The following is a 26,606-nucleotide window of genomic DNA, read 5'->3' on the forward strand; positions in this document are numbered from 1 at the left end:
ACTGCAAATGTTTCCTCTAGTTCTGATGTTTCTCCCTTATGTTTTCACCCATTTTTAAAACCTTTTCAGAAATGAAACTGAGCGCTAGGTCTTCAGAACACTTCTCCCCTCTATCCCAGAGACTTGTCTCCTGTGTCTTCAACCTGGGTTCCAACATGGTATCAAGAGCTGTCAATTTCAATGAAAACCTGCAACTGTTGAAAATATTCCATTGGTGACAGATCTAGAGGGGAAGGTGTTGAATCCAAGATTCCTATTGCTGCTGACGTTTGTTCTTGGGATCTCAGCAAAGGAAAACATTTCTCATTTAGTTCCCATGTGGATACTTTATCAGCTCTGCATAGCCCAGGAATAAGAAAATGCCCAAGTCAACATAATAGATATAAAATCCAGAATATCTTGGAAGGTTCTTGGGGAAAAATCAGGGAGTGAGTCCTGCTCTTTAGAATGTGAAAAGGATACTCTATTTAAAATATACTAGATGGGCACCTGCATGGCTCAGTGGGTTAAGCATCAGACTCTTGATTTCAGAACAGGTCCTGATCTCAGGGTCCTTGAGTGGAGCCCTGTTTTGGCTCCATGCTCAGCAGGGAATCTGCTTGAGATTCTGTCTCTGCCTCTTCTTCAGTGCTTCCCCTCTTCTCTCTAAATATAAATAAATCTTTAAAGTAAAAAAAAATAAAACATACTGGCTATTGCAGGACATGGAAACTGGTGTTTCAATGCCTCTGACAGTCAGATGGGGACCCCAAACATGGATCAAAGATTGGGAGGAAGCCGTCATGTGGGCATTGAGAAGAATGCACCTGAGGGAGAACAGAGGAGACATGAATTGACTGAACACCCTGCCAGAGAGCTGCAGGCAGGGTAGCAGAGGAGACGCTGGCGTCCAGGATGCAGTGAGTGGGACTGTGTTGAAAGGGCGAAGGTTAGGAGTTGTGGGGACTTAAGACCCTTTATTTGTCACTGTACCTGGTTGTTAGGGCCTATGGCTACCTTGAGGTGGGCCCCCTGTTGGGGCTATTTGGACTCAGCGGGAGGGTCACTATGGGTGCTTTCTCCATTCCTTTACTCAAGCCTCTTTGCCTAAAAGCAGCCTCTACAGGATCTACATGTGATCAAAGTGTATATAAATCCACTGCATTCTCATAATTAGATTTTATTTTGAATTCCTGTTTCCAGACTCCAAGGAAACACCCATGATGGTGTGTCCTTGGGTGTGCCTTAGGCACTGATAGCAATTTGTTTCTATACACCTGATGTGAACTGCTTTTATTGGCTTGGTGCTGTCTGCCAGATTCATCCCTTATAATGTTCATATTTTCCTTCTTATTATTTGTAAGGTGCTTAGATGTTCTGAGCCACATGCAGCAACCATCGCCTTCCAGGTGGAACCTTCTTTGTTCTGAGTTTCTCTTGCTTTTAGTTTCTTTTTCTTTTTTAAATTTTATTTATTTATTTGACAGACAGAGATCACAAGTAGGCAGACAGGGAGAAAGAGAGAGAGGAGGAAGCAGCTCCCCGCTGAGCAGAGTGCCCAATGCAGGACTCGATCCTAGGACCCTGGGACCATGACCTGAGCTGAAAGCAGAGGCTTGAACCTACTGAGCCACCCAGGCACCCCGAGTTTCTTTTCTTTTCTTTTTTTAAGATTTTATTTATTTATTTGACAGAGATCACAAGTAGGCAGAGAAGCAGGCAGAGAGAGAGGAGGAAGCAGGCTCCCTGCTGAGCAGAGAGCCCGATGTGGGGCTTGATCCCAGGACCCTGGGATCATGACCTGAGCCGAAAGCAGAGGCTTTAACTCACTGAGCCACACAGGTGCCCCCGAGTTTCTTTTCTTAAAAAAATATTTTATTTGCATTTTGAGAGAGAGTATGAGAAGTAGGGGTGGGGGAGAGGTAGAAGCCGATTCCCCACTGAGCATGAGGGCCAGAAAAGTCTCCATCCCAGGACCCTGGGATCACTAACTGAACCAAAGGCAGACCCTTAACCAACTGAGCCACCTAGGTGCCCCTCGCTTATAGTTTCTGAGGAAGAGAACAAAGTCCTAAGAAGTGTGGATACATTTCCTTCAACTTGCAGCCCATTGATAAATACTTGAGATAAGCAGGGTATTGCATTCCTCAAGGAATTCACAACTGCCTCAATGTTAATGATTTGTTGGAGGTGAAAAGCAGCCTTAGCTGATGGCAGCCAGACCTCCAGGATCCTCTAAGTCCTCTTTAACATATGAAAATCCTTTTGGAAACTTCCTTTATTTCTACTCCCCAAATACATGTTGGCCATCATCCTCCAAGCATATGGCCCACTGATAGATATCTGATGGGTCTCCTGACAAGGTCCCGGGAGCCTAGACTCCAAATTCCTTAGACACTTCCACCATCCCTCACCCTCTCCCCATTTGAAAATATGTAATCAGTCACTGCTTACAACCCCAGTGCAACTCTTTGACCAAAAGGTCCTGACCCGTGCTTTAATAAGACCACATTTTTTGCACCAATGATATCTCAATAATTGTTTTTTTCATAATTCACTATCAAACGCCAATATTTCACATCAGAAACATCTCAAGAATTCTTTCTTGACAAATGGCTCCTATCCAAAATCCATCAGTTTGCACTGGACAAGGAGGGCTCTCACTTCTGTGTAGTTGGTATAGATGAGTTCTGGGTTGGAGATTCTCATTCAGTCCACGCGCCATCCCGTAGTTTTTCTTCTACTGGACACTCCCATCACATCGTACTCTTCTATTTACTTCTTTGTGTTTTCAGAAAAAAACAAACCAATAATCACATAATGAACATTTTTGAGTATCTTAAAATCCTGAGATCTAATACAACACAAATCATAATTTTTTTTAAAGATTTTATTATTTATTTGACAGAGAGACAGAGAGAATGAGAGAGAGAGAGAGCATGAATGGAGAAAAGTCAGTGGGAAAAGCAGACTCTCTGCTGAGCAGGGAGCCCAATGTGGGACTCGATCCCGGGACTCCAGGATCATGACCTGAACTGAAGACAGTCACTTAACCAACTGAGCCACCCAGGTGCCCCAACACAAATCATAATTTAATCGAATTTTTCAGTGAACTACTATGGTACAGGATCACTGCCTACAAAGGCCAAGAAAGAGAGAATTCTTGAGAGGATATATGGTGTAAGTTAGTAAGTTTATTTTCTTTTTTTAAAGATTTTATTTATTTATTTGACAGACAGAGATGACAAGTAGGCAGAGAGGCATGCAAAGAGAGGAGGAAGCAGGCTCCCCGCTGAGCAGAGAGCCCAATGTGGGGCTCCATCCCAGGACTCTGGGATCATAACTGGAGCAGAAGGCAGAGGCTTTAACCCACTGAGCCACCCAGGCGCCCCGAGTAAGTTTATTTTAACAGCACTGTATCAATGAGCAGGAAGAGCTGCACTTTGGCTGCATCAAACTGGTGGTTCTGTGCTTAATGTTCATTGGGGAGGAGCTGTGCAGGGAGTATAAGATCATAAATGTTTCTTTGAATCTGTACTTGTAAAACTCCTTTTGCAAGATTCCTCGGGCACCTATTCCACTTGATATTAATATGGGAGAGATGTACAGGTAGTCCCAAGATCCACTGAGAATGTAGCAATTTGCCCTTAGGTGATGGTTCTAGAACTATGCAGGAAGGTGCCTGGGTGGCTCAGTCAGTTAAGGGTGGGCCTTTGGTTCAGGTCATGATCTCAGGGTCCTGGGATTGAGCCCACATTAGACTCCCTGGTCCGTGGGGAGTCTGCCTCTCCCTCTCCTTCTGCCCTGCTCATGCTCTCTCTCTCTCTCAACAAAATCTTAAAACTACAACAACAGAAAAACTATGCCAGCTGTAGGTCAGCCCTCTGGACTACAAGTGAACATTTTTTGCTTCTAGCCTTCCTCATAGTAGTCTCAGAAATAAAGAGTTGTTTTCTTTCTGTCATTCAGTGTGTTTGTGTTGATAGTGTAATAAAAGACAAGCATCATCATCAGGGCACCTGGGTGGCTCAGTCATTTGGCCTTTGCCTTGGGCTCAGGTCGTGATCCTGGGGTCCTCGAATGGAGCCCCGGATCCAGCTCCCTGCTCAGTGGAAAGTCTGCTTCTTCCAATGCCCCTGCTTGTGTTCCCTCTCTCACTGACTCTCTCTTTGTCAAATAAATAAATAAAATCTTTTTTAAAAAAGCATCATCAGCAGCAAAAAGATTTATGAATGTCACGTCATTGAAACTGTTTCTTAAATTAGGCAGCACGAAAATTTTCTATTCTATCACTTTTCCTGTGGGTATAAGTACTTTCTAAATATATGGATGTGTGCATGAATGTACAATGGTAGATCAGCGTTGGGTGGATCCTTCTTGTTTTCATCATTCTTCTCAGGTTGGGCACCTCTATGAGCACTGCTTTAGGGTCTCTGTATATTGACCTGAGTCCCATTTTAGATAAAATTTAGGTCAGATAACCTTGGTGAAAGCCTGATCCCTTCCATGTTACTGGATGTTTGACAAAATATTCCCATAAAATTAGAAGAATAATGTTTTCTTCTCTAAGATTATTATTCTTCATTTCACCTTAATTTATGAACAATTGTTAGATGCTCTCTAGAAACTAGGAAATGGTGAGAAAAGGATTGCTGTTGACTTTCTTGCTATTCCAGTAGAATCTGTCATTGGTATAAAACCTACTCAGAAACACTTGGGTGGCTCAGCAGTGAACTGTTTGCCTTTGCGTTGGGTCATGGTGCCAGAGTCCCGAGATGGAGCCCTGTGATGGGCTCCCTGCTCAGGGGGTAGTCTGCTTATCCCTCTCCCTCTGCAACCCTCCCCTTACTGCCCACACCCCGGCTCATGCTGTTTCTTGCTCTCTTTCTCTCTGTGTTTGAAATTAAATTTAAATCAATAAAGCAAAACAAAAAACCAACCATTTCAATTTCAGGTCCTCCAATAATTCATGCCTTGGAATTCTAGCTCTCATGAAAAAAAAAAATACATCTCTTGGGTCATAGGCTAGTGCCTCCTTAGAAATGCAGACTCCCACCCCACCCCAGTATTTCTGAACAGAATCTACATTTTTACAAGTTCTCCAATGCACTGATTTAAAATTCTAATTCACAATAGAATTTGATAAGTACATTTGTAACCCACTAAAACATCCCACCTAAGAAGTAGCTACAACTTATACTGTATGATAGTAACACAGTACTCAAAACTGTGTATTCCTTTGTTGAGGACTTCATTTGACAAATTATTTTGGATAAACACACAGTATTTATACTGGTTTTGTGGATTCTATGCCATCCTTTTACCTCAAAGTCACAGAATACATTAGAGCATATTACTGGGTTAATAATGATCTTCCTGTACAAAGGAGGATGTTCTCTGAAGGCAGAACCAGTTGTCCTAATAAAACTGGACTAACATGAGTTCGCTGCTTGGTGAGTCACAGATAGAAACTACAACAGATGGTGTTGTCACAGAATGCAAACTTGATTTGCCTCAAAAACAAACAAACAAAAAAATCACAGGGAATAACTTGCAACATAGAGACTCCTAGAACAAGGGAGAAGGATTTCCTATTATTTGGGGTTAGGGTGAATATTCAGAAAGTGGGGCCTTATCTTCTGTGGAGCCGGGCATTAGTGGCCCAAGAGCCTCAAGAAAACCTTCTCTACACACTTTGTATTTATGTAAATGGGCTTTGTGCGCCTTGTTTGGTGGAGATTTCCATATTATCACGGGATAAAGGGAACTGTAGATCACTCCAACGTTTACTGCTTGGTCCATCTGCTTAGGTGTCATGCAGGTGAAGTTCAAATTGGGCCAGCCCAAGCTCTTCCTCAGGCCAGTAAGTGCCCTTAGTTGGATAGTTTCTGTTTTCCTGGGAGCAGACTCTGTCCCTGGGTGTTTTGAATAAAATGAAGATGAGGTGGAAACAAGAGGGTAAGTAAAATGTGGCAGAAAGTTCAGACGGTACAAGCAGGACCAAGAAAGGTTGGATCTTGGGTTTAGAGGTGAACATGAACTCCCTCTCTCATCTTAGGGACCATCGTGAACTGTGTCAATGGCCAATTGGTGACTGTGGTATTTTTTGCAGGGACAACTGACATTCAAGGATGTGGCCATAGAATTCTCTGAGGAGGAGTGGGGATGGCTGACCCACAGTCAGCGGGAACTGTACAGGGATGTGATGTTGGAGAACTACAGGCACTTCTGCTTCCTGGGTGAGGAACACTCCTTCCAGATTTCCCAAACCCCACTCTGGGTTTTGCTCCTTCCTGTGAAGACTGTTTGTTGGGAGATTCCTGTTTGAATGGCTGGATTTCAGATCCAGGCAGACAGGGGAATAAGTAGGGGTTTGCAGGTGGAGAGAAGCATCTTCATGATGTTTCCTTCTCAGCTTTAGCTTCCCCTTCCTCAAGGTAACATCATTACTTCTGTAGATTCCTGGCAGTTCTAAACATTGAGGGGCTTAAGTGGTACTGCCCACATCTTCTACACCAATTTTCACTCATTATTTTATCTACTATTTGGAAGTGGAGGTCAGGATGTGAACACTGGCAATCCCTCCTTCCTGTTGTAAAGGGGATTTTGAGCAATAGCATTTGGGAAACCATTTTCTAGATTCTACAATGTTCTCTCTTCTCTACTGAGCACAACTGTGATTGGAAGCTAGAATCTCCAGCAGTACTTGTTTTCCTTTTTTCTAATGAACAGGACTCATTGGGTCCAAGCCAGACTTGGTGTCCTTTTTGGAACAGAATAAGTTCTGGGATGTGACAAGAAAGGAGACCGTAACCTTCCATCCAGGTAGGTGGGAAAGAATGAAGCAGATGACAGGTGAGATCCAAATGTGAAGGAGGATGGTTGACCTTAAACTCTGCGGCTTCCGTGTATTTTCTTGAATGGAAATTAGTTCAAGAAGCCCAGTGTTGTTGCTCTCCCTCTCACTGAGGGACATCTGCTATCCAAGATGATAAAACTCTTACATTCTTGAAGAATGCTCCTTCAGCTCCAGTGATGGTCCATCATATCCACAGGGAGGGCCTGGAGACTCTCCTTGGAGGGGGAGGGCCTCCCTAATCTGAGAGTTTCTTCATTGTTGTGAGGGCCCTGGGGAAATCACCCTACTTCTGAGGACTTTTGTGTTAAGCCCTTCGTAAGTTCTGTTTTGCCTCCTGTGAGATGTGTGTCAGGGTAGTGCTGAGCATGTTGGAGTACGTGTGGAAATTCTGGAAACACAGGAGACAGACATCTCATGCTTTCAGGTTTATGTTTTTGAGTGTTATGGAGGGTTTAATATGAACTATACAAAACTGAGACTCTGTAACTTCATCAGATCACAAAGTACCTCCCTAAAATGAGAAAATTCACATCCTATATTTCCCTTCAGAGGTTCACAGTCTGTGTGTTCCATTCCTAAATGTTGAAATAATGTAATGTATCTATTTGTTTCCTAGAATTCCTACGTAAATAATGCCATAGGGGAGCAAGGACATTTAGAACTCAATTTATAGACTCTAATGTAGTCTCAGTTGTTACCTTATTTATTAAAAATTGCATCATTTAATAATTTCATCTTCTATCAAGTTCTTGTGTGTTTTTCCATTCTAATTAGTTATATCTGAAATTCAGTTTTGATTTTTTAGATCCAAAGTTCTGATGGGACATGAACATGTGCTTTATAAGAAGTGAGGGAGATAATTAGTACAATCCCCATATTTAAGAAAAACTTTTGCTTATAAATGTAATTTTCCTTCAGGGAAAAATTGGTCATTAGAATTTTCTTCTAATTTCCTCAGAATATACCTTAATTCATCCAAATACTCTTTTTTAAAATAAAGTCATTGTCAGTATATTTTGCAAAGTGGTGTTTATTTAGAAATGAAAGGGTTTTGGTTGCTTAGTTCTACAGAATGAATTGTAGCTCTATATTCTACATAAAAGGAGGCGTATGTTAACATGATACATTTTTTAATGTCTTTTAAGTGTTTACTAGTAAAATCTTTCATTAGACTTTCTTATGGTTGATAATAATGAATATTCATTACAATTTTACTATCAGTGAAGGCATGCCAACAATTCCAATGTTTGTTTTTCATGGGGTCACTGAATGTGTTTGAAAATACAGTTACATAGTGATTTTCCTTTTAGATAATTCATCTATTTTTTTATTGAGAATTTTTTATCTTCAATTTGGTCTTATTCTTCTTTTGTAATTCCATAATAAGGTACTTCCTTTTGTCTGGGACTTTCCACAACATGAAGTAGTGTGCTTTCCTTTTTGCTTGTGTATTTTATTCTAGGGGATGCAAGGGTGGCTTGGTCACTTAAGCATTTGCCTTGGCTTAAGTCATGATCCTAGGGTTCTGGGATTCTAGATTCTACAATGTTCTCTCTTCTCTACTTAGCACAACTGTGATTGAAAGCTAGAATCTTGGAAGCTAGAGTCCCACGTTGGGCTCCTTGCTCAGCAGGGAGCCCGCTTCTCCCTCTGCCGACTGCTTCCCCTCTTTGTACACACGTGCTCTCTCTCACAAATAAAAAAATAAATCTTTAAAAAGAGACATTAAAAAAACATTTTAAACTGATATTCTCAATTGCATACAAAATTATTCAACTTATCTCCACCCCTGCACCCACTTTGTTACTAGTATCACAGATTCTATCTTTTATATTGTGTACTTTATTACCTGGGTTTATGATTTAAATGCTTTGATTTAAAAACATTTTGTAGGAGTGCCTGGGTGGCTCAGAGGGTTAAGCCTCTGCCTTCAGGTTAGGTCATCATCTCAGGGTCCTGGGATCGAGTTCCCCATTGGGCTCTCTATTCAGCAGGGAGCCTGTTTCTCCCCCCTACCCCCCGCCAACTTATCTCTCTGCCTACTTGTGATCTCATTCTGTATGTCAAATAAATAAATAAAATCTATAAAGAAAACATTTTGTGGCACAAATAAAAACAACTTGTGCTGCCTCATTACAATACTACTGGTTTCTATAATTGTGAAAATATTTATAATTAGCAGAGAGGTTTATATTGTCCTGTGGTTTTAGTTACTGTTTAGAATCCTTTTACTTGACCTAGAAGGATTTCCTTTAATGTTTCTTGTAGAACAGGACTAGAAGTAAACTTACAGGGGTTTCTATGTGGGAAAGTGTTCATTTCTACCTTTATGGAAAACAGTTTTCCCAGATAGAGGATTCTTGGTGGATATTTTGATCTTTCAGTGCTTGAATACACTATCCCATGCAGTTCTTCCTCCCAGGTCTGCTGTGAATCCCAGTAATAATCTTATGGAGATCTCTGAAATAAGATGAGTTGTTTTTATCACACTGTTTCAAAATTCTCTCTTTTACTGGTGACTTTTCATAGGTTAATTGTAATGTGTCACTGTGTTCATGTCTTGAATTTTATCCTAATTTAATTTTCCTGAGCTTCTTGAATTTGTCTCTTCTTTCCACAAACATGGATTTACAAGCCCTTAGATCTTCATATAAACCTTCTGCCCCTTTTAGTCTCCCCTACCTTTGGGGTCCCCATAACCTGCCTATGGGACCACTTGTTGGTGTCCCATGAGTCCCTACTCTGCCCTTTTCCACATGTTTCTTTGTTCCTCTCAGCAGATAATTTAAAACCTGGGGTCTTTAGGTTGTCTGAATCTTCCTTCTGTTTGATCAAGTCTGTGAGTGACCCCTTTGTGTATTTTTAATTTCAGTGATTGTACTTTTCAGCTCCCAACTTTGGTTGAATGGTTGTATTTTCTGTGTCTTTGGGTTTACATTTCTGTCATGTATAGTTTTCCTGATGGCATTTAGTTACCACCTACTTTTCCTCTTCTTCCACGATGATCTTTATGACAGTTATTCAAATTCCTCCTCAGACAGTAAGTACTTCTTTATTAATTCAGGGCCAGTTTTAGAGATTTATTTCATTCCTCTGATTAGAACATGTTTTCCTAATTCTTTGCTTCTGATTCTAAATCAGAATATTTATTTTTAGAGAAAAATCTAGACTAATTACATTTTAGCCATGGAAAATGTAGGTATGTGTTGCCAACCTCTCCACAATTGGACATCTCTGTGGAACTTTTGTATCCCCCAAACTGAAAACCATACCTACTTTTGGATGGAAATAGCCTATTTTTGACCAGAACTCTTACCTAGAACATTAACAGTCCATTATCTCATACTTTTCTGGGGTCAATGGTATATATTGTATTTTTATAATGAAGGAAACTTGAGAAAATAAAACATTGAAACAGTCATAATGAAGGGAAAGTGCATTTACGATAGTGCACTGTATTTGTCAAAATAAGAAAATTGAGGGGCAAGTGGATGGCTCAGTTAGTTGGGTGTCTGCTTTTGGTTCAGGTCGTGATCCTGGGGTCCTGAGGTTGAGCCATGTGTTGGGCTCCCTGCTCAGGGGGAAGCCTGCTTCCCCCCTCTCTCTGTCTGTAGCTCCCCCTGCTTGTGTTCCCTGTTTCTCCCTCTTTGTCACCAGTAAATAGAGGTGTCTATTTCTGCTCCAAACAGCCCACCCAGATTTTAGGTGAGATGTCCCTATGTTGTTTCACAGCCCATGCTCTCCTTATACTCCTGACCTGAGTTTTCAGTGGGTTTTTATCAGTTGTAGAAGCTGATAAAATTAAGTTGGGTACCCTGTTATGCTCACATTTAAAATTGGATCAACTGAAGGATAGGGACGCCTGGGTGACTTAGTTAAGCATCTGCCTTTGCTCAGAACATGATGGTCCTGGGAAGGAGCTTCATAACTGGCTCCCTGCTCAGCCAGATATGTATTGCTCCCTCTGCCTGCTGTTCCTGGTGATTGTACACACACTTTCTACATCAAATAAGTGAATGAAATTAAAAAAAAAAAAAAGAAGAAGGATAATAATTCATTATTCAGTATGTGTCATCTTGTGGTCAGCTATACCATGAATAAGCTGCTGTGTACGTGTAAGAAAGAAGACATATTTTGTGTTAAGTACACAGTGAGGAGGTAGATGCTCAGGTCTGATAAAATAGCTCAGATACCCTAGATATACTCTGGTTTTTCCATTTCTTCTCTTTGGTGTTGTCTACCCCCAGGCATCGCACTTATGCTTGCCCTTTCTTTGCCTCAGGATACCTGCCTCACCACTGGGCATCAATCCATGTTCCTTGCAGCGAAGGAGACTATCAATCTGATAGGACCTAGGGAGTTTGATCTGAAGTCTTTCTGTTTTCCTTCATGGAAAGCCATTTTCCCCAAGGTAGTACTCCCTCCATGCCATTGAGCACTACTATTCCTTGGGCCAGTGTAATATATAAATGTCGCACACATGGATGTAGATATTTGAGAACATCTCTTGAACTTCACCACAGCATCTGGCACAAAGGCGATCACACTTTGTCCTGAAACTAGCCGTTTCTTTCTTTCCTTTTTTTTTTAAGAATTTTAAAAAATATTTTATTTATTTATTTGACAGAGAGAGAGAGAGAGATCACAAGTAGGCAGAGCAGTAGGTAGAGAGAGAGAGGGAGAAGCAGGCTCCCTGCTGAGCAGAGAGCCCGATGTGGGGCTCGGTCCCAGGACCCTGAGATCATGACCTGAGCTGACAACAGAGGCTTAACCGACTGAGCCACCCAGGCACCCCAAAACTAGTTGTTTCAAAAAGACCCTAAGATTAACAGTATCCTTAATCTTAATGCCCAGGGATTTTATGCTACATGTAAATGCATAGCTGATGAACAGCTACTTAGACCTGCAATTATTTATGGTCTTATGAGAAAATTGATTAAATGCAGATTTAGAGTGAAAATGTTATATCCAATCCCTTTAAAATTTGTAACCTATATTAATGTCTTGTATACATTTCTTTACTTATTTGAAAAATATTTAAATAATTTCCAATACATTTTTTTAGGAGTTATTTACTTAATTTAGAGAAAGTACAAGGGAGTGCGGCAGGGTGGGGCAGACTGAGAGGGAGAGAGAATCCCAAGCCAACTTCCTACTGAGCTCAAAGTCTGACCCAGGGCTCCATAATATGACATTGAGATTATGACCTGATCTGAAAGAAAGAGTTCATTGCTTAACCGATTAGCACCCAGGACCTACATTTTATTATTTTTATTTTTTAATATTTAATATTTATTTTAGAGAGAGGGAGAGAGTTAGTAGGGTAAAGGGCAGAGAGAAAGTGATTTCTGAAGCTGAATCCTTGCTAAGCAGAGAGCCCAATGCAGGGTTCCACCCCAGGACCCTGAGATCATGACCTGAGTTATAACCACTTAACCAACTAAGCCACCCAGGTACCCCTGTTCCAAATCACTTAAATTTGGATTGCTTTCATTCAAGAATGTGAACTAAGGTGCATCTGGGGTCATCTCAGGAAGCTCAAGGAAGTATATTTGGCGTGGGAGCTCAAGGAAGGTACAGAGGGAAGAGAGAGATGAAAGAAGTAAAGACTGTCAGAGTCAGATACAATAATGCATAAAGAAGATGTGTGTTGTGTATTTTGTGTGTCTTTGTGTCCCAACACTAACATGACCACAGGCATAGAGGGTTTGTAAGAGTGACTTCTCTGTAGATAACTCAGGGATGACCTGTGACTTAGTTCCTGTAGAGGCTGTCCATCTTAGCCTGTGTTAGAATCCACTGGCACACTTGGAAACATTGGATTGTTGTGCCTATCCCCATATTACCATATCAGTAGTTCTTAATTTTCTTGTCCTCTAATTTGTCATTTCAACTTTCATGGCTAGTGTTTTTTATTGTTCTTCGGAACTTTTTCTTACACCAGGACCACAGAGATAGAATCCTTTTAGTTTCTGTAAACACATCATTATCCTAAAATTTCAATCAGAAATGTATTAAAAAATCAATGTATTGCGGGATTTCTGTAGTAACTGAAGTTTTCTATTCTTTTTTTATCCCCCCAACATAGCTAACAAGTTGAAATGTATTCTGAAAATGTTGTGCTTTCTTTTCATTTGCTTACAGAAGTCATTTCTTGATAGGGATTCACACTGCCACAGTCTTGGAGTCAATTTCTCTGTGATTTGTCTCCATCTTTTCCTGTCTCTAGTCCTGCTTAGCAATCACACAGGACCACACAACCCATGTCAGTTGGGATGTCATAAACCTTCCATGGGCCACTCGACTCAGATGAATGATCATTCCTCTTCCCACAGTAGAGTGGCCTCTGGGGCTTGGCAATAGCAACATTCTTCATGTTACAGGCTGTAGCTGGAATCCTGGCAACCTGATGGGTGTTTTATCATTATGTCTTTTATCATTATGTCTTTATTTCACTGGATGTAGGTGAAGTTATACAGATTTATTGCCAAACACATGAGTATAGTCAATAGGTTTGTCTGGGATAGAGCCAAGAGGGCACTCTGGTGCCCCTGAAGAGAAGGCAGGCAGACAACCTGGGGGCAGACATCATGGAAACAACCATCTGAAGGATGGCACAGAGTGGAAGATTATTCAGTAGTCTAGAAATCCTATCTTGAGATGAAACTTTCAGTGAGATGCGTTTTCAAGAACACAGAAATTGGATGGCACCATTTCCCTCTCCCGCCCTATAGCATAAACATAGAACCCCACTCAGCAGGGACGCTGGCTGTCTGGTTTTCTTGCACCAAGCCCCACCTCCCTGTGTTCTGGTGGGACTGCCCTTCTCAGTGAGGCTTGCCTCAGGACCAGCAAGGTGGGCCCCTGCCCACACCACATCTGCTGACCAGAGAGTTCTGTATGGCCTCAGCCCTGTTGGGAGTTGATGTCAGGTCTCCTATCACAAGTAGACCAGAGCTCACCTAGTCACACTGAGGCTAGGGTCCAAATATTCCCCACAGCAAGCAAGGAGAGCCTCTGCAGAACCCTGGCCTGAAGGATATAAGAGGACACATCAGTGGCTTTTCCAAATACAGAAGAAGGCAGCGACTTAGACAAAATACCAAGATGAAAAAATTTATCTTACATGAAATGAGATATGGCCATGGCTAGAGATCTAAGGGAAACAGAAATGAGTAACTTGCTTGATGGAGAATTTAAGGCAACAATCTTAGGGATATTCCCAGGGATGAGAAAAGAATAATGAGAACCTTAACATAGAGAGCAGAGTTTAAAAAAAAAAATGGGGGCATGTGGGTAGCTCACTCCATTAAATATCAGACTCTTGGTTTTGGTCCAGGTAGTGATCTCAGGATCCTGGGATCTAGCTCCAAGTTAAGCTCCTCATTCACTGTGGTGTCTGTTTCGTATTCTCCCTTCTTCTCCCCTCTTGTAGCTCCTACTCATGCTCTCTCTATCTCTTTCTCTGTGTCTCAAATAAACAAATAAATAAATTTTTTAAAAAAATGAAAGAGATTAACAATGCAATCCATCAGTTTGGAAACAGACTTGATGCAATGAACAGGAGAGGGAAGAAATAGGGGAATAACTTTCTGACCTAGAGGACAATAAATGAATGAATGAATGAATGAAAAATAATGAATCTGAATCAAAGAGATGTATCATCTCTCTCAAGATTTCATTTAGGGAACAGAGTGACTCCATCAAATATAGTATCATTCCTAGGTCTTGGGCTTTTCTGTGCTGGGACGGTTTTGTTTCCAAATTAAACTGTTATTCTGGTCTAAGAAGATTCCCAATTTTTTTGGTATAAGGTTGATAATTCAGTCTTAGTAACTTGAGCATTTTTATGAATTATCTGGGTATTTTTTTCTAAGTTAACTGATTAGTATGTAATTATTGATCTAATTAAAGCATTGCCAGTTTTGTTATTATTTTGGTTAAAAAGGGCATTATACCCATGAAACAAAGAATATGTTATTGGAAACATTATATGTTAATAAAAAAGAAATAAATTTAAAAAAACAACAAAAAGAAAAAAACAATAAAAAATGAGCATTACGTTCAATGTATTGTTATTGTTTATTCTGCTCTATTATATTTGTTTCACACTTTTGTTATTTTCTTTCTCTACTAAATTTCAGTAGTTTTTTTCCGAAAGGAAAACTAATTTTCAGTAGCTTTTCCCTTGTTTTCTTTTATTTTTTTTAAAGACTTTATTTATTTGACAGAGATCCCAAGTAGACAGAGAGAGGCAGGCAGAGAGAGAGAGAGAAGCAGGCTCCCCACTGAGCAGAGAGCCTGATGTGGGGCTTGATCCCAGGACCCTGGGATCATGACCTAAGCTGAAGGCAGAGGCTTTAACCCCCTGAGTCACCCAGGTGCCCCCCAACTTTTTTCTTAACTCAACCATGTAGAGCATAAAAGATTTTGAAAATGGAAAGTGTTGTGGAAAAAAAGATTAGCAAAATAAATAATACAAACAATGACAAAACAGAAAAAAATGAAGTTAGAATTCTTAACGGTTTTCTATAGATCACATCATCTGTGGACACAGATAATTTAACTTTTGTTTTTGCAATTTGGATTCTTTTTATGTATTTTTCCTTCCTTAACTGTTCTGACTAGAATATCTGGTACTTTGCTCAAAGGCAGTGTTGTAATCCCTTCATCGCATTGTTTCTGATCTTAGAGGAGAAGCTTGCAGTCTTTTACTACTGAATCAGCTTTTCATACATATATGGCTTTTATTAGGTTGAGAGAGTTTCTTCTATCTCTACTTACTGAGTGCTTTTATTTTTTAAAAATTTTATTTATTTTTTTGAAAGATTTTATATATTTATTTGACAGAGAGAAACACAGCCAGAGAGAGAACATAAGCAGGGGGAGTGGGAGAGGGAGAAGCAAGCTTCCTGCTGAGCAGGGAACCTGATGCTGGGTTCCATCCCAGGACCCTGGGATCATGACCTGAGCTGAAGGTAGCCACTTAATGACTGAGCCACCCAGCCACTTTTATTGAGTATTTTTTTTTTAAGATTTTATTTATTCACTTGACAGACAGAGATCACAAGTAGGCAGAGAGGCAGGCAGAGAGAGAGGAAGGGAAGCAGGCTCCCCACTGAGCAGAGAGCCCGATGTGGGGCTCGATCCCAGAACCCTGAGATCATGACCCGAGCCGAAGGCAGAGGCTTCAACCTCCTGAGCCATCCAGGTGCCCCATTTTATTGAGTATTTTTAATCATGATATGTCCAATATGCCATACTTGTGTTCTGTCTCAATTAATATGATCATGTCTTTTTTTTTTAAGATTTTATTAATTTGACAGAGAGAGAGATCACAAGTAGGTAGAGAGGCAGGCAGAGAGAGAAGAGGAAGCAGGCTCCCTACTGAGCAGAAAGCCCGATGTGGAGCTTGATCCCAGGACGCTGAGATCATGACCTGAGCCAAAGGCAGAGGCTTTCACCCACTGAGCCACCCAGGCGCCCCGATCATGTCTTTTTTGATCTTCATTCTGTTATTGTGGAGTCTTCAATTTATAGTTTTCCATACTGGAACACCCTTAATTCCAGGAAGATTTTTCACTTGATTATGTTGCTAAACGGTAAAATCTGATTTTAACTTAGTTTGTTCTATTTTATTGTGGACTTTGTATGAATATTCCTCACACGTAGTAGTTTGTAGACTTCTTTAGCTATAGTGTTTTCTCCTGGCTCAGATAACCTGGTAATGCTGGTGCCCTAGAGAGCATGTTCTGCTGATTTCTCTGATCTTCACTCCTTGGAAATGTTTGAGGAGATTTGAAGTCCTTTGTCATGAAGTGTCTGTTTGAATTCTTCAGTGAATTCATCTAGCACAGGACTTTTCCTTGTTGGCAATTTCTTCATTACTCTTTCAGTGTGCTTAGTAGTTGTTGACAAGTTGTAATTTTAAAATATTTCTTCAGGGGTGCCTGGGTGGCTCAGTGGGTTAAAGCCTCTGCCTTCGGCTCAGGTCATGATCCCACGGTCCTGGGATCGAGCCCCGCATCGGGCTCTCTGCTCAGGAGGAAGCCTGCTTCCTCCTCTCTCTCTGCCTTCCTCTCTGCCTACTTGTGATCTCTGTCTGTCAAATAAATAAATAAAATCTTAAAAAAAAATAAAATAAAATATTTCTTCATGATGGTTATACCTTTTTTGAAATTTATTGTTGTCTTTTGGTATCACTTTCTTGGCACATGATTATACACTGTCTCCTTTTATAATTGCTTTTATTTCTATGGTATTAGTTCTACTGTGTCAGCTTTTAGTTCTTCACTTCTCCTTTTAGGTGGTCTTTTCTCATTTATTTGCCCTTGATTTAGTTCATGAGCTGTCAATTTTGTTGATCTTTTCTGACAACCAACTCTTCCTATTGTGGATATGTTCCTATTTTTACTGTATTCTATTGGGTTCATTTCAGTTTTATGTTTAAGAATCCATCCTTCCACAATTTTATTCTCATATGACACTTTTGCTGATTATTTGAGATAGAGGAAAATGATGTGTGCTACAAGATGACAATATCACAGAATTACCTATTAGGATATGTGGTCTGTATGTTGTGTGCAAAGTTCTGTATCCATGGAGGAATGAAGTCCTCATGATTCCTTCTTGGCCATCTTCCTGACATTCTTTAATTGACTTGAAGCTTGTATATTAGAAGACATTCGTATGTTCATCTGAATGTGATAAGTAGAATGATTTTACTTTTCTCTATTTGATATCTTTGAGAAAAGTTTTCAATTAGCAATAATTGTGCCTCGGATAAACCTCATTGGCTACGATACTGCCAGTGTGCAAAGCTTCTCTTATTTGATATCTTTCAGCTGTATCTTCACATGACCCTCAAAGCTGCCTGCAGAAGCCAAGCGTAGAAACTTCTTTCCAAAAAGTGTCAATGGGTAGATACAAAAATAGTGCTGTTGAAAATGTTTGCTTAATGACATACTGGGACAATGATGGGGAGAGTGAAGGGCATCAAACTTACCAGGAAGGACATAGCCATTTGGAGACAACTGCGCTTGATAAGAATCAAAATGACCAGAATAGTGAAGGATATAAAACATCATGGAAAACCTTACTTTTTAAGTCAACTGTTTCTGCAAAGCAGTGTGTTTCTGTCAGCAAAAGCTCCAATCTAATATTCAAACATACATACGGAGAGAAACCTTTCCAATGTAAAGAATGCAGCAAAACCTTTAACTTCAGCTCAAACCTATTTCAGCATCACAGAAATCATACTGTAGAGAAACCAGACAAATGTGAGGAATTTAGTAAAACCATTAAGGACTTCTCATCACTAAGTGGACACAGGCAAATTCATACTGGAGAGAAACTCTACAAATGTAAAGAATGTGGCAAAGGTTTTAAGTTTCACAGAGCATTTACTCGACATCACAGAATTCATACTGGAGAGAGACCTTACCAATGTCAAGAATGTGGCAAGGCCTTTAACCAGAGCTCAGCCCTTACTCAACATCACAGAATTCATACTGGAGAGAAACCTTACCAATGTCCAGAATGTGGCAAGGCCTTTAACCAGAGCTCAGCCCTTACTCAACATCACAGAATTCATACTGGAGAGAAACCTTACCAATGTCCAGAATGTGGCAAGGCCTTTAACCATCACTCGGCCCTTACTCGACATCACAGAATTCATACTGGAGAGAAACCTTACCAATGTCAAGAATGTGGCAAGGCCTTTAACAGGCACTCAAACTTTACTCAACATCACAGAATTCATACTGGAGAGAAACCTTACCAATGTCAAGAATGTGGCAAGGCCTTTAACCAGCACTCAGCCCTTACTCAACATCACAGAATTCATACTGGAGAGAAACCTTACCAATGTCAAGAATGTGGCAAGGCCTTTAATATCCACTCAAACTTTATTGAACATCACAGAATTCATACTGGAGAGAAACCTTACCAATGTCAAGAATGTGGCAAGGCCTTTAACAGGCACTCAAGCCTTACTCAACATCACAGAATTCATACTGGAGAGAAACCTTACCAATGTCAAGAATGTGGCAAGGCCTTTAATATCCACTCAAACTTTATTGAACATCACAGAATTCATACTGGAGAGAAACCTTACCAATGTCAAGAATGTGGCAAGGCCTTTAACAGGCACTCAGCCCTTACTCAACATCACAGAATTCATACTGGAGAGAGACCTTACCAATGTCAAGAATGTGGCAAGGCCTTTAAACAGCACTCAACCCTTACTCAACATCACAGAATTCATACTGGAGAGAGACCTTACCAATGTCAAGAATGTGGCAAGGCCTTTAAACAGCACTCAGCCCTTACTCAACATCACAGAATTCATACTGGAGAGAAACCTTACCAATGTCCAGAATGTGGCAAGGCCTTTAATATCCACTCAAACTTTATTCAACATCACAGAATTCATACTGGAGAGAAACCTTAGAATTGTAAATAATGTGGCAAGGCCTTTAGATTGTTCTCAACACTTACTCATCACAGAATTTATCACAGAATTGCATATAAATGTACAGAAATTGGAAAGACTTTTCAACAGCACTCACACCTTAGTAACCATAATAGAATTCATACTGGATAGAAACCTTACAAATGTAAAGAATGTGGAAAAAATGCTTAAGGACTGCTCTACCATACACCACATCAGAGATTTCATATTGGAGAGTAACTACGCAAATATAAAGAATGTGTCTTACCTCTCTCTCCCTGGAGCACACAACTTAATGTCATTGTTGTCATAGAAGAAAACTGGAAAATGTGAAAAAAGTGTTCTAACCTTTAACTGGAATTCAGTCTGTACTCAGTGTCAAAAAATGCAAACCCTAGGGGCACCTGGGTGGCTCAGTGGGTGAAAGCCTCTGCCTTCCGCTCAGGTCATGATCCCAGAGTCCTGGGATCGAGCCCCACATCAGGTTCTTTGCTCGACAGGGAGCCTGCTTTCCCCTCTCTCTCTGCCGGCCTCTCTGCCTACTTGTGATCTCTGTCTGTCAAATAAATAAAATCTTTATAAAAAAAATAGCAAACCCTAGAAACATAATGAATGTGGAAAGGCCTTCTTTTCAATATACACTTAAGCCAATACCAGAGAGGACATTAAAATAAGTAGATTGAAAGGTACCAGAGTTTGGAAAACTATTTAATTGATCATCAGATGTCAATAACATTTGACAGATAGCTAGTAGAAAGCCATATATCAGATACTCTATTCACACAGTACTCTGTATCAGAACAGTTATTCCAAGGAAAAAGACAAAGTTAAAGCAAATAGATATGTTGTTATATGCAAGAGATTTAATGGGTGGACTTTTACATAGATATAATTAATTTCAATGCACTTTTTTGTTACATTGACCATATTTGAGATTTGTGACTAATAATAATGTACCTAATTCTCAAATCACTTCAGAAAATTTATTTATTCCTACTGTGTATGTGTGAAACCATGTGGCTGATTGTAGGTATATCAAAGATATTTGATGCCCTTCTGCATTAGATGGGACTAATGCATCCCTAATTTTCCATGGAAGATGAAGGATAGGATAATATGCAACAAATGAAGAAAATCTAAATGGAGATGCTGTTTATGGTTATAATATTGATGTAAGTTACCATGAGATAGGTGTTCAGATCATGATTGTTATCCATTTATTGAAACTAAAGAACTTCCTTGAACTAGAAATACAAGGTTTTACTAATTGTTCTTTACAGAAAAAGAGGTGGCAGTCCAGTTCAGTACTAATGTATCTTCGTGATAGTGATCTTTAGAGAGTAGAAGCTGATGTGGTTGAAATGCAGAAATCCTCACAGATAGCAAAGAGAGCATAGCTCACTCTTCCCTACAGTGCCATATCATTGGACACACACATTTGTTAACGATTCTCAGGCCTGAAATATATGGTAATCACTACTCCCACATCATGATACAAGCATTTGAGGGCTTTTTAACGCTTGCATCTTGTATTTTGAACAGGGATAATAGAGTGGATTTGAAATGCATAACATAGTCTGTGTACTTAATATATTTTAACTAATAAAACATAATGGTTTTTAACATCTTAATATGGGTGTGTAATGAATGATGTGTTATCCCACCACCAATGTGAAACTATCTCACTCTATTGAAGGTTGTAGAGAACTGATGGTATCTATCCCCTACTTGGTAATGGAGTGGAATAATATTCCTAGGAATCCTTTCTCTCAGTTCCTTAAGTTAAAACCGTGTGTGATTCCCCCCCTCTGGTTGATGTATTGTATAATTTTCTCCTCTTTATGAATACTGTATTATTATTGTTGATATGTTACAGATTATATGGAGGTATGGTTGACCTTGTAGTTCACATACTCCATGATACTGCTATTTGACATCTCCTCTGTGTAACCGGTAGTTTTCCAGGAGCCTTGAACTGACACCTACCCTTCTCACTAGTGTGTTCTCTAGACAACACCCTGCAGAGTCACAAGGCAATGTAACTTCTGATATGACAACAATCCACCCTTGTGAGCAGCCATCTCCTTTTTCCCAAGGCTACCGCCTCCCATGTCCCTTAGAGAAGATTTCCGCAGAGCTTACCTAGACCTGTATTAGTTTCAATGGCCTAGTCTGGACTTACTGCTCAGACTCTAAAGCATTGAATCACGGCCCCTAGTAAAGGTATGTTACACTGAGCTGTTGTTTTAATGTGTCTATGAAGTACATATGCGCATATGACCTTGATGTGTGTGTAACAGATATGCCAGAAGTAGAGGAGACCTATTCTAAATGGAGTGATATTGTAGCTCAGGTAAGAGATATAAAATATTATAACATGAATTAGCATGTGCAGAACAGTGGTCTGAGGCGAACAACAGACTCAGCATTAAAAGAATAATTTCTCCTTGTTTTATTTCCTAGTTATTTCCAAATCTCCAGTTGTATTTTTCCTCATTTTTGTTTCCAGTTCCATAGGCATCACAACCATTCTTTTTTGCCTGAATTGGGGCAAGGGTGTTCTCACTAAACAATTGATATTAGAGAGATGGACAGGCAAAGGGCATTTATTCAGAAATTTAGGCTTGGATGTGGGATGTGAATCTCAGTAAAATTCGATGAAGGCAACATCCTTAGAGAGAAAGGGAAGACCTATTAAAAGAAAATGTGAAAACCTCTGTTGTGGGGAAGGAACTGGATATGGCTCGCTTTAGTCATTCCAAAGCACAGGCTTGGTGGTGTCATCTGGTGAATACATGTAATGGGGAACGTGAATTGGCAAATATGTTAGTTTTAAAGATTTTATTTATTTATTTGACAGACAGAGATCACAAGTAGGCAGAGAGGCAAGCAGAGAGAGAGAGAGAGGAGGAGGAGGAGGAGGAGGAAGCAGGCTCCCTGTTGAGCAGTGAGGCTCAATCCCAGGACCCCAGGATCATGACCTGGGCCAAAGGCAGAGGCTTTAACCCACTGAGCCACCCAGGAGTCCAAATATGTTCGTTTTAAAGGAGTAGGGAAGTCTTTATCTTCATGATTTAACTGAATACCTGTCTGTAACTGAGGACCAGATGCTCTTGGATGACAGTGATGACTGTGATGGCCCAGGTCTAGATCAGTGGCACTGGATGGGATGGGTTTTGGATGATGCAATCATTTATGCTGGGGTCCAGCCTTGGCAGGTCCAGGTGTCCCAAAGGAGGGGCGGTGTTGGCAAAAGGAATGGGAGAGCCGCACAACGAGTTCTGGTCAGTAGTCAGGCATATTCATTTTATTTTATTTTAGAGCTTCTTTTATAGACAGTTTAATTGGGGTAGGGGATTACATTTGTGCAGAAGACATCAAAGGACTCAAGCACTCATCAGATAATTTCTCTTTGTTCAGCACAAGTTATTCTAGTGTAAGCTATAGTGGGTACAGACTGGCGGCAGGGATGGGGGACAGGGTCTTGCCTCTTGAGTAGTCATGTCCCTCTGAAAGCCATGGGAGGTAGCAGAAATATGTGCTTTTGGTCTGGAGTCTGAAGGAAAACCGGATATAGGTTAAAGGAAAATGAGAAGCTTTAGAGATGAACTAGATAGTAAACAACTGCAGGAAACAGGATATAGGTTAATGGAAAATGAGAAGCTTTAGGGATGAACTAGGTAGTAAGGAACTGCAGGCAAACTGGATATAGGTAAATGGAAAATGGGAAGCTATAAGAAGAAACTAAGTATATAGGAGAGAAGTAGGAACGAGAAGGCATTACCTTTGCTGGAGGCAGGATGTATTTCAGTGGCTTGGCTTGTGAAAGCCTTGGACAAACATCAACCCAGGGAGGAAAGTGTCTATTGTGGTACACGTTTAAAGTTCTCCAGTGTCTTGGGTACAGAATAATTTACCTCCTTGAAGTTGCTCTGGCCCACTAGCCTGAGAGATGTTTGTGGCAGATTAGCCAGGGGCTCTTTGAGAGAGATACGGGGATCAGAGGAAAAGGCATGAGACTATCAGACCATGGTTATCTGTGGCACTATCCGGCCCTCAGCAGAATTAGGCCTGCATCAGTTCAAACCTTAACCTAGTAGGGCAATGCCCTTGACCAGGCCTCATGGCCCCCAACACATTTAGGTATAGCTTTAACATGTCACAAATGTGGGGAGCAAGAAGCCTCCTGGGTAGTGGAATAGGCAGGATTAGCAAGGTGTGTGCTGTGGTTGAACCCAAACCCTCATTTCCCATGTTTATTGATAAGGAAACCCTATGTTCTGAAGTGGCTGACCAGTCCAGCAGGGGAATCCCAGTCCTGGCCCCAGGGCCATTCCAGGCTTTCCCCTAGCCCTACCAGCCACAGCTGCAAGAGTGGCACAGATACGGAAGTAAAAATGTATAAATACCCCCTTTGTTTGTGCTCGGGGTTCAGACCTTGAGAGAGTACTCTCTTCTGAGCCCACGGGTGTGAAATCAACCTCTGATCTTCCAAGGTCTCTGAGTGCCACTTGGTCCTTTGGCCAGGATCCGGTCCACAGGCCGTAACAATACAACCGCTGTCAAGGTTTGATCCACTGCAGATGGGGGGACCTTTCAGGGAAGCAGCTGCACTGCTGTGTGGGGCCTTCCTCTCTAGTCAGTACCAGGACGAGTATGCGCTCAGGTTCTGGCTCTGTCCGTGGTGCTGATTTGCTGGAGGAGCAGTTCAGCAGGGAGAGGCAATGAGCATTTCTGCTTCAAACAGTCCAACCCAATTGGTCATTGACTACTGAATGAATAAATAAGATTTGATATGTATGTACAGTGGAATATTAGCATAAAAAGGAATGAAATCTTGCCACTTGCAACAAGTGGATGGTGGATGGTGTTAGGGAGTATTATGCTAAGTGATATCAGTCAGAGAAAGACAAATGCCATATGATTTCACTCATAGGTAGAATTCAACAAATGAAAAAGTGTGCAACGAGAAAGAAAAAAAAAAGGGAGACGCAAAGAAAGAAACAGACTCTTACCTATAGAGAGCAAGCTGATGGAAGCCAGTGCCCAGGTGGGTAAGCAGATGAGTTAAATTAGTTACAAGGATTAAGGAGTACAATTGTGACAAGCACCAGGTTTTATATGGAATTGTATAGTCACTATTGTACTCCTGGAATGAATATTACCTTATATGTTAACTAACTGAAATGTAAACAAGAGCCTTAGAAATGTTTTGTTTTTTCAGACTTAAACTTTTTGTCTTAGATTGATTGACTCCTAGCCATTGCAGAAAAAATACCTTTGGAAACAAATTGAAACATTTCTCTTTCCTCCTTTCCAGATTCCTCCCAAGTTCAGAAACTCTCAGTGACAATTCTACTTTTATGCCAAAATATGTATTTGCATAATTTCAATAAGACTATGTCTGCTTATGACAAGGAACATAAACAAACGCTGGCTATGGGGCACCTGGGTGGCTCAGCACATTACCAGGCATCTACCTTGACCTCTGGTCATGATCCCAGCATCCTGGATGGAGCCCAGCATCAGGTCCCTGCTCTGGGGAATTTGCATCTAGCTTTTCCTCTGTCCCTTCCCTTGCTCATGCTCATACTTTTTCTCTCAAGGAAATACATAAAATAAAAAGTATCGGGGCACCTGGGTAACTCAGTGGGTTAAAGCCTCTGCCTTTGGCTTGGGTCCTGGTCCCAGGGTCCTGGAATTGAACCCCACTTTGGGCTCTCTGCCTGACAGGGAGTCTGCTTCCCTTCCCTCTCTCTGCCTACTTGTGATCTCTGTCTGTCAAATAAATAAATAAAATCTTAAAAAAAACTTTTAAACAAAAAGTATTTAACAAACACTGGTTATATCACTAAAGCTTTGACTGGAGTGTCGTATCTGTGAATGAGCTGCATAGACTCAGACATGATGAGACAGCTAAAAGGGACTAGGATTCCCTTTATGCAACCAGTGAAGCCCCTTTGGAAATATCAGCCTGACACATTGCTTAGAGAGTGTCCAGCAGCTTTACCAGGTTATTAAGAAGATCACTCTGTAACAGGTGCAGGAACCTAGGGGTATTTGGGGGACCTCAAGATGAGAGGAACTCACCCATATCTATAGGACTCCTGGGCAATGTCTGTTGGGAAGTATTTGGCTTGGCTTCTGGCCTGGGGGCACTATTGAAATTTCAGTCTAGAGATTCATTATGAAATGGTCAGCAAAGCTGGTTTTAAAGAGGCTGTAATGTAAGATGGGGCCCCTGGGTGGTTCAGTGGGTTAAGCTGCTGCCTTTGTTTCAGGTCATGATCTCAGGGTCCCGGGATCGAGTCCCGCTTTGGGGTTTTGTGCTTGGCAGGGAGCCTGCTTCCCTCTCTCTCTCTGCCTGCCTCTCTGCCTACTTGTGGTCTCTCTCTCTCAAATAAATAAATAAAATCTAAAAAAAAAAAAAAGAGGCTATAAGTCAAACCTCTATTCTTGGTGTGCTTATGTAAATAACCAGGCCAAGTTTTCTTTCTTGAGTTAGACCTACTTTACAATAAAGTTAGTGTTAATTTGGGTGTGTTTGGTAACAATAGGTGATTACAGAGAAAAATATGTTTTAATAACACATGTATATAGATTAAAAATTTTAATAGTATTCATAAGAAAATGTACTGAATCCAGATTTCTTCTAGGGTCGTCTAGTGCCTGGCTTCCAATCCCTAAATTAACATTTTGATTCTTCTCCCATGTTTCACACTTGGAATCATTTGAGAACAAAAACTGCCTTTTCCCTTCAAAGGTCAGCAAACTTAATGTAAATGACCTGATGTAATAAAATTGTCCTAAGAGCTCCTGTGTAAACAGTCTTAGGGCTGTGGCTCCATGAGCCACTGAAAACAAGAGCAGATGCATTTGAACTATAAACCAGGAAGATCTGTCCTGTGGTCGCTACCTGTCCTCTATCTCAAGATACTTCAAGTCTGACATCTGACCAGATGTCTGGTCAACTGCTACCCTTAGAAGACAGACACTGGCTTAACATTTGCTCTAATCATGAATCACCATTCTCCTTTTGTTTTCATGTAATTGCCTCATTTAATTACATTGCCTGCAAATGTAATTAATGCAATTAATTACATTTAATTATATTGCATGGCGTTAGTAGGCTTCTTCAAGTCCCAAAGGACTGTACCTTGGGATACCTTTTAAGCCACTAGAAACCATGTGGGCTGTAAAATTTAAGAAAGGTACTGCATGAATGGCTTCAGTAGGATCTATCAGTTAGATCTTTTCTGCAGGAAACTGGGAAAATAGACGTAAGTACCCTGATCCATCCCAGGCCATCAAGGCTCT

The 26,606-nt window shown here is 40.7% G+C and overlaps 2 protein-coding genes, 1 non-coding gene and 1 pseudogene across 3 annotated transcripts in view; 1 reads left to right on the plus strand and 3 right to left on the minus strand.

Annotated features, from left to right (window-relative positions):
• The window catches only part of LOC125088865 (zinc finger protein 345-like), a 256,962-nt gene extending 237,673 nt beyond the window's left edge, over positions 1-19,289 (plus strand). Inside the window, exon 10 of the mRNA XM_047710440.1 lies at positions 18,273-19,289. Coding sequence (XP_047566396.1) covers positions 18,273-19,289 — 1,017 coding nt within the window. The remainder of the gene's footprint in view (positions 1-18,272) is intronic.
• The window catches only part of LOC125088868 (zinc finger protein 665-like), a 577,134-nt gene that overhangs the window by 57,758 nt on the left and 492,770 nt on the right, over positions 1-26,606 (minus strand).
• Positions 1-26,606, minus strand: part of LOC125088894 (L-lactate dehydrogenase A chain-like) — a 386,819-nt pseudogene that overhangs the window by 11,250 nt on the left and 348,963 nt on the right.
• Positions 17,520-17,660, minus strand: LOC125090091 (U4 spliceosomal RNA). The gene has a single exon (XR_007124189.1). It is a non-coding gene; the product is annotated as a U4 spliceosomal RNA (small nuclear RNA).

This window comes from Lutra lutra, chromosome 17, assembly GCF_902655055.1.
Source record: "Lutra lutra chromosome 17, mLutLut1.2, whole genome shotgun sequence".
In the NCBI taxonomy this organism is placed as follows: Eukaryota; Metazoa; Chordata; class Mammalia; order Carnivora; family Mustelidae; genus Lutra; species Lutra lutra.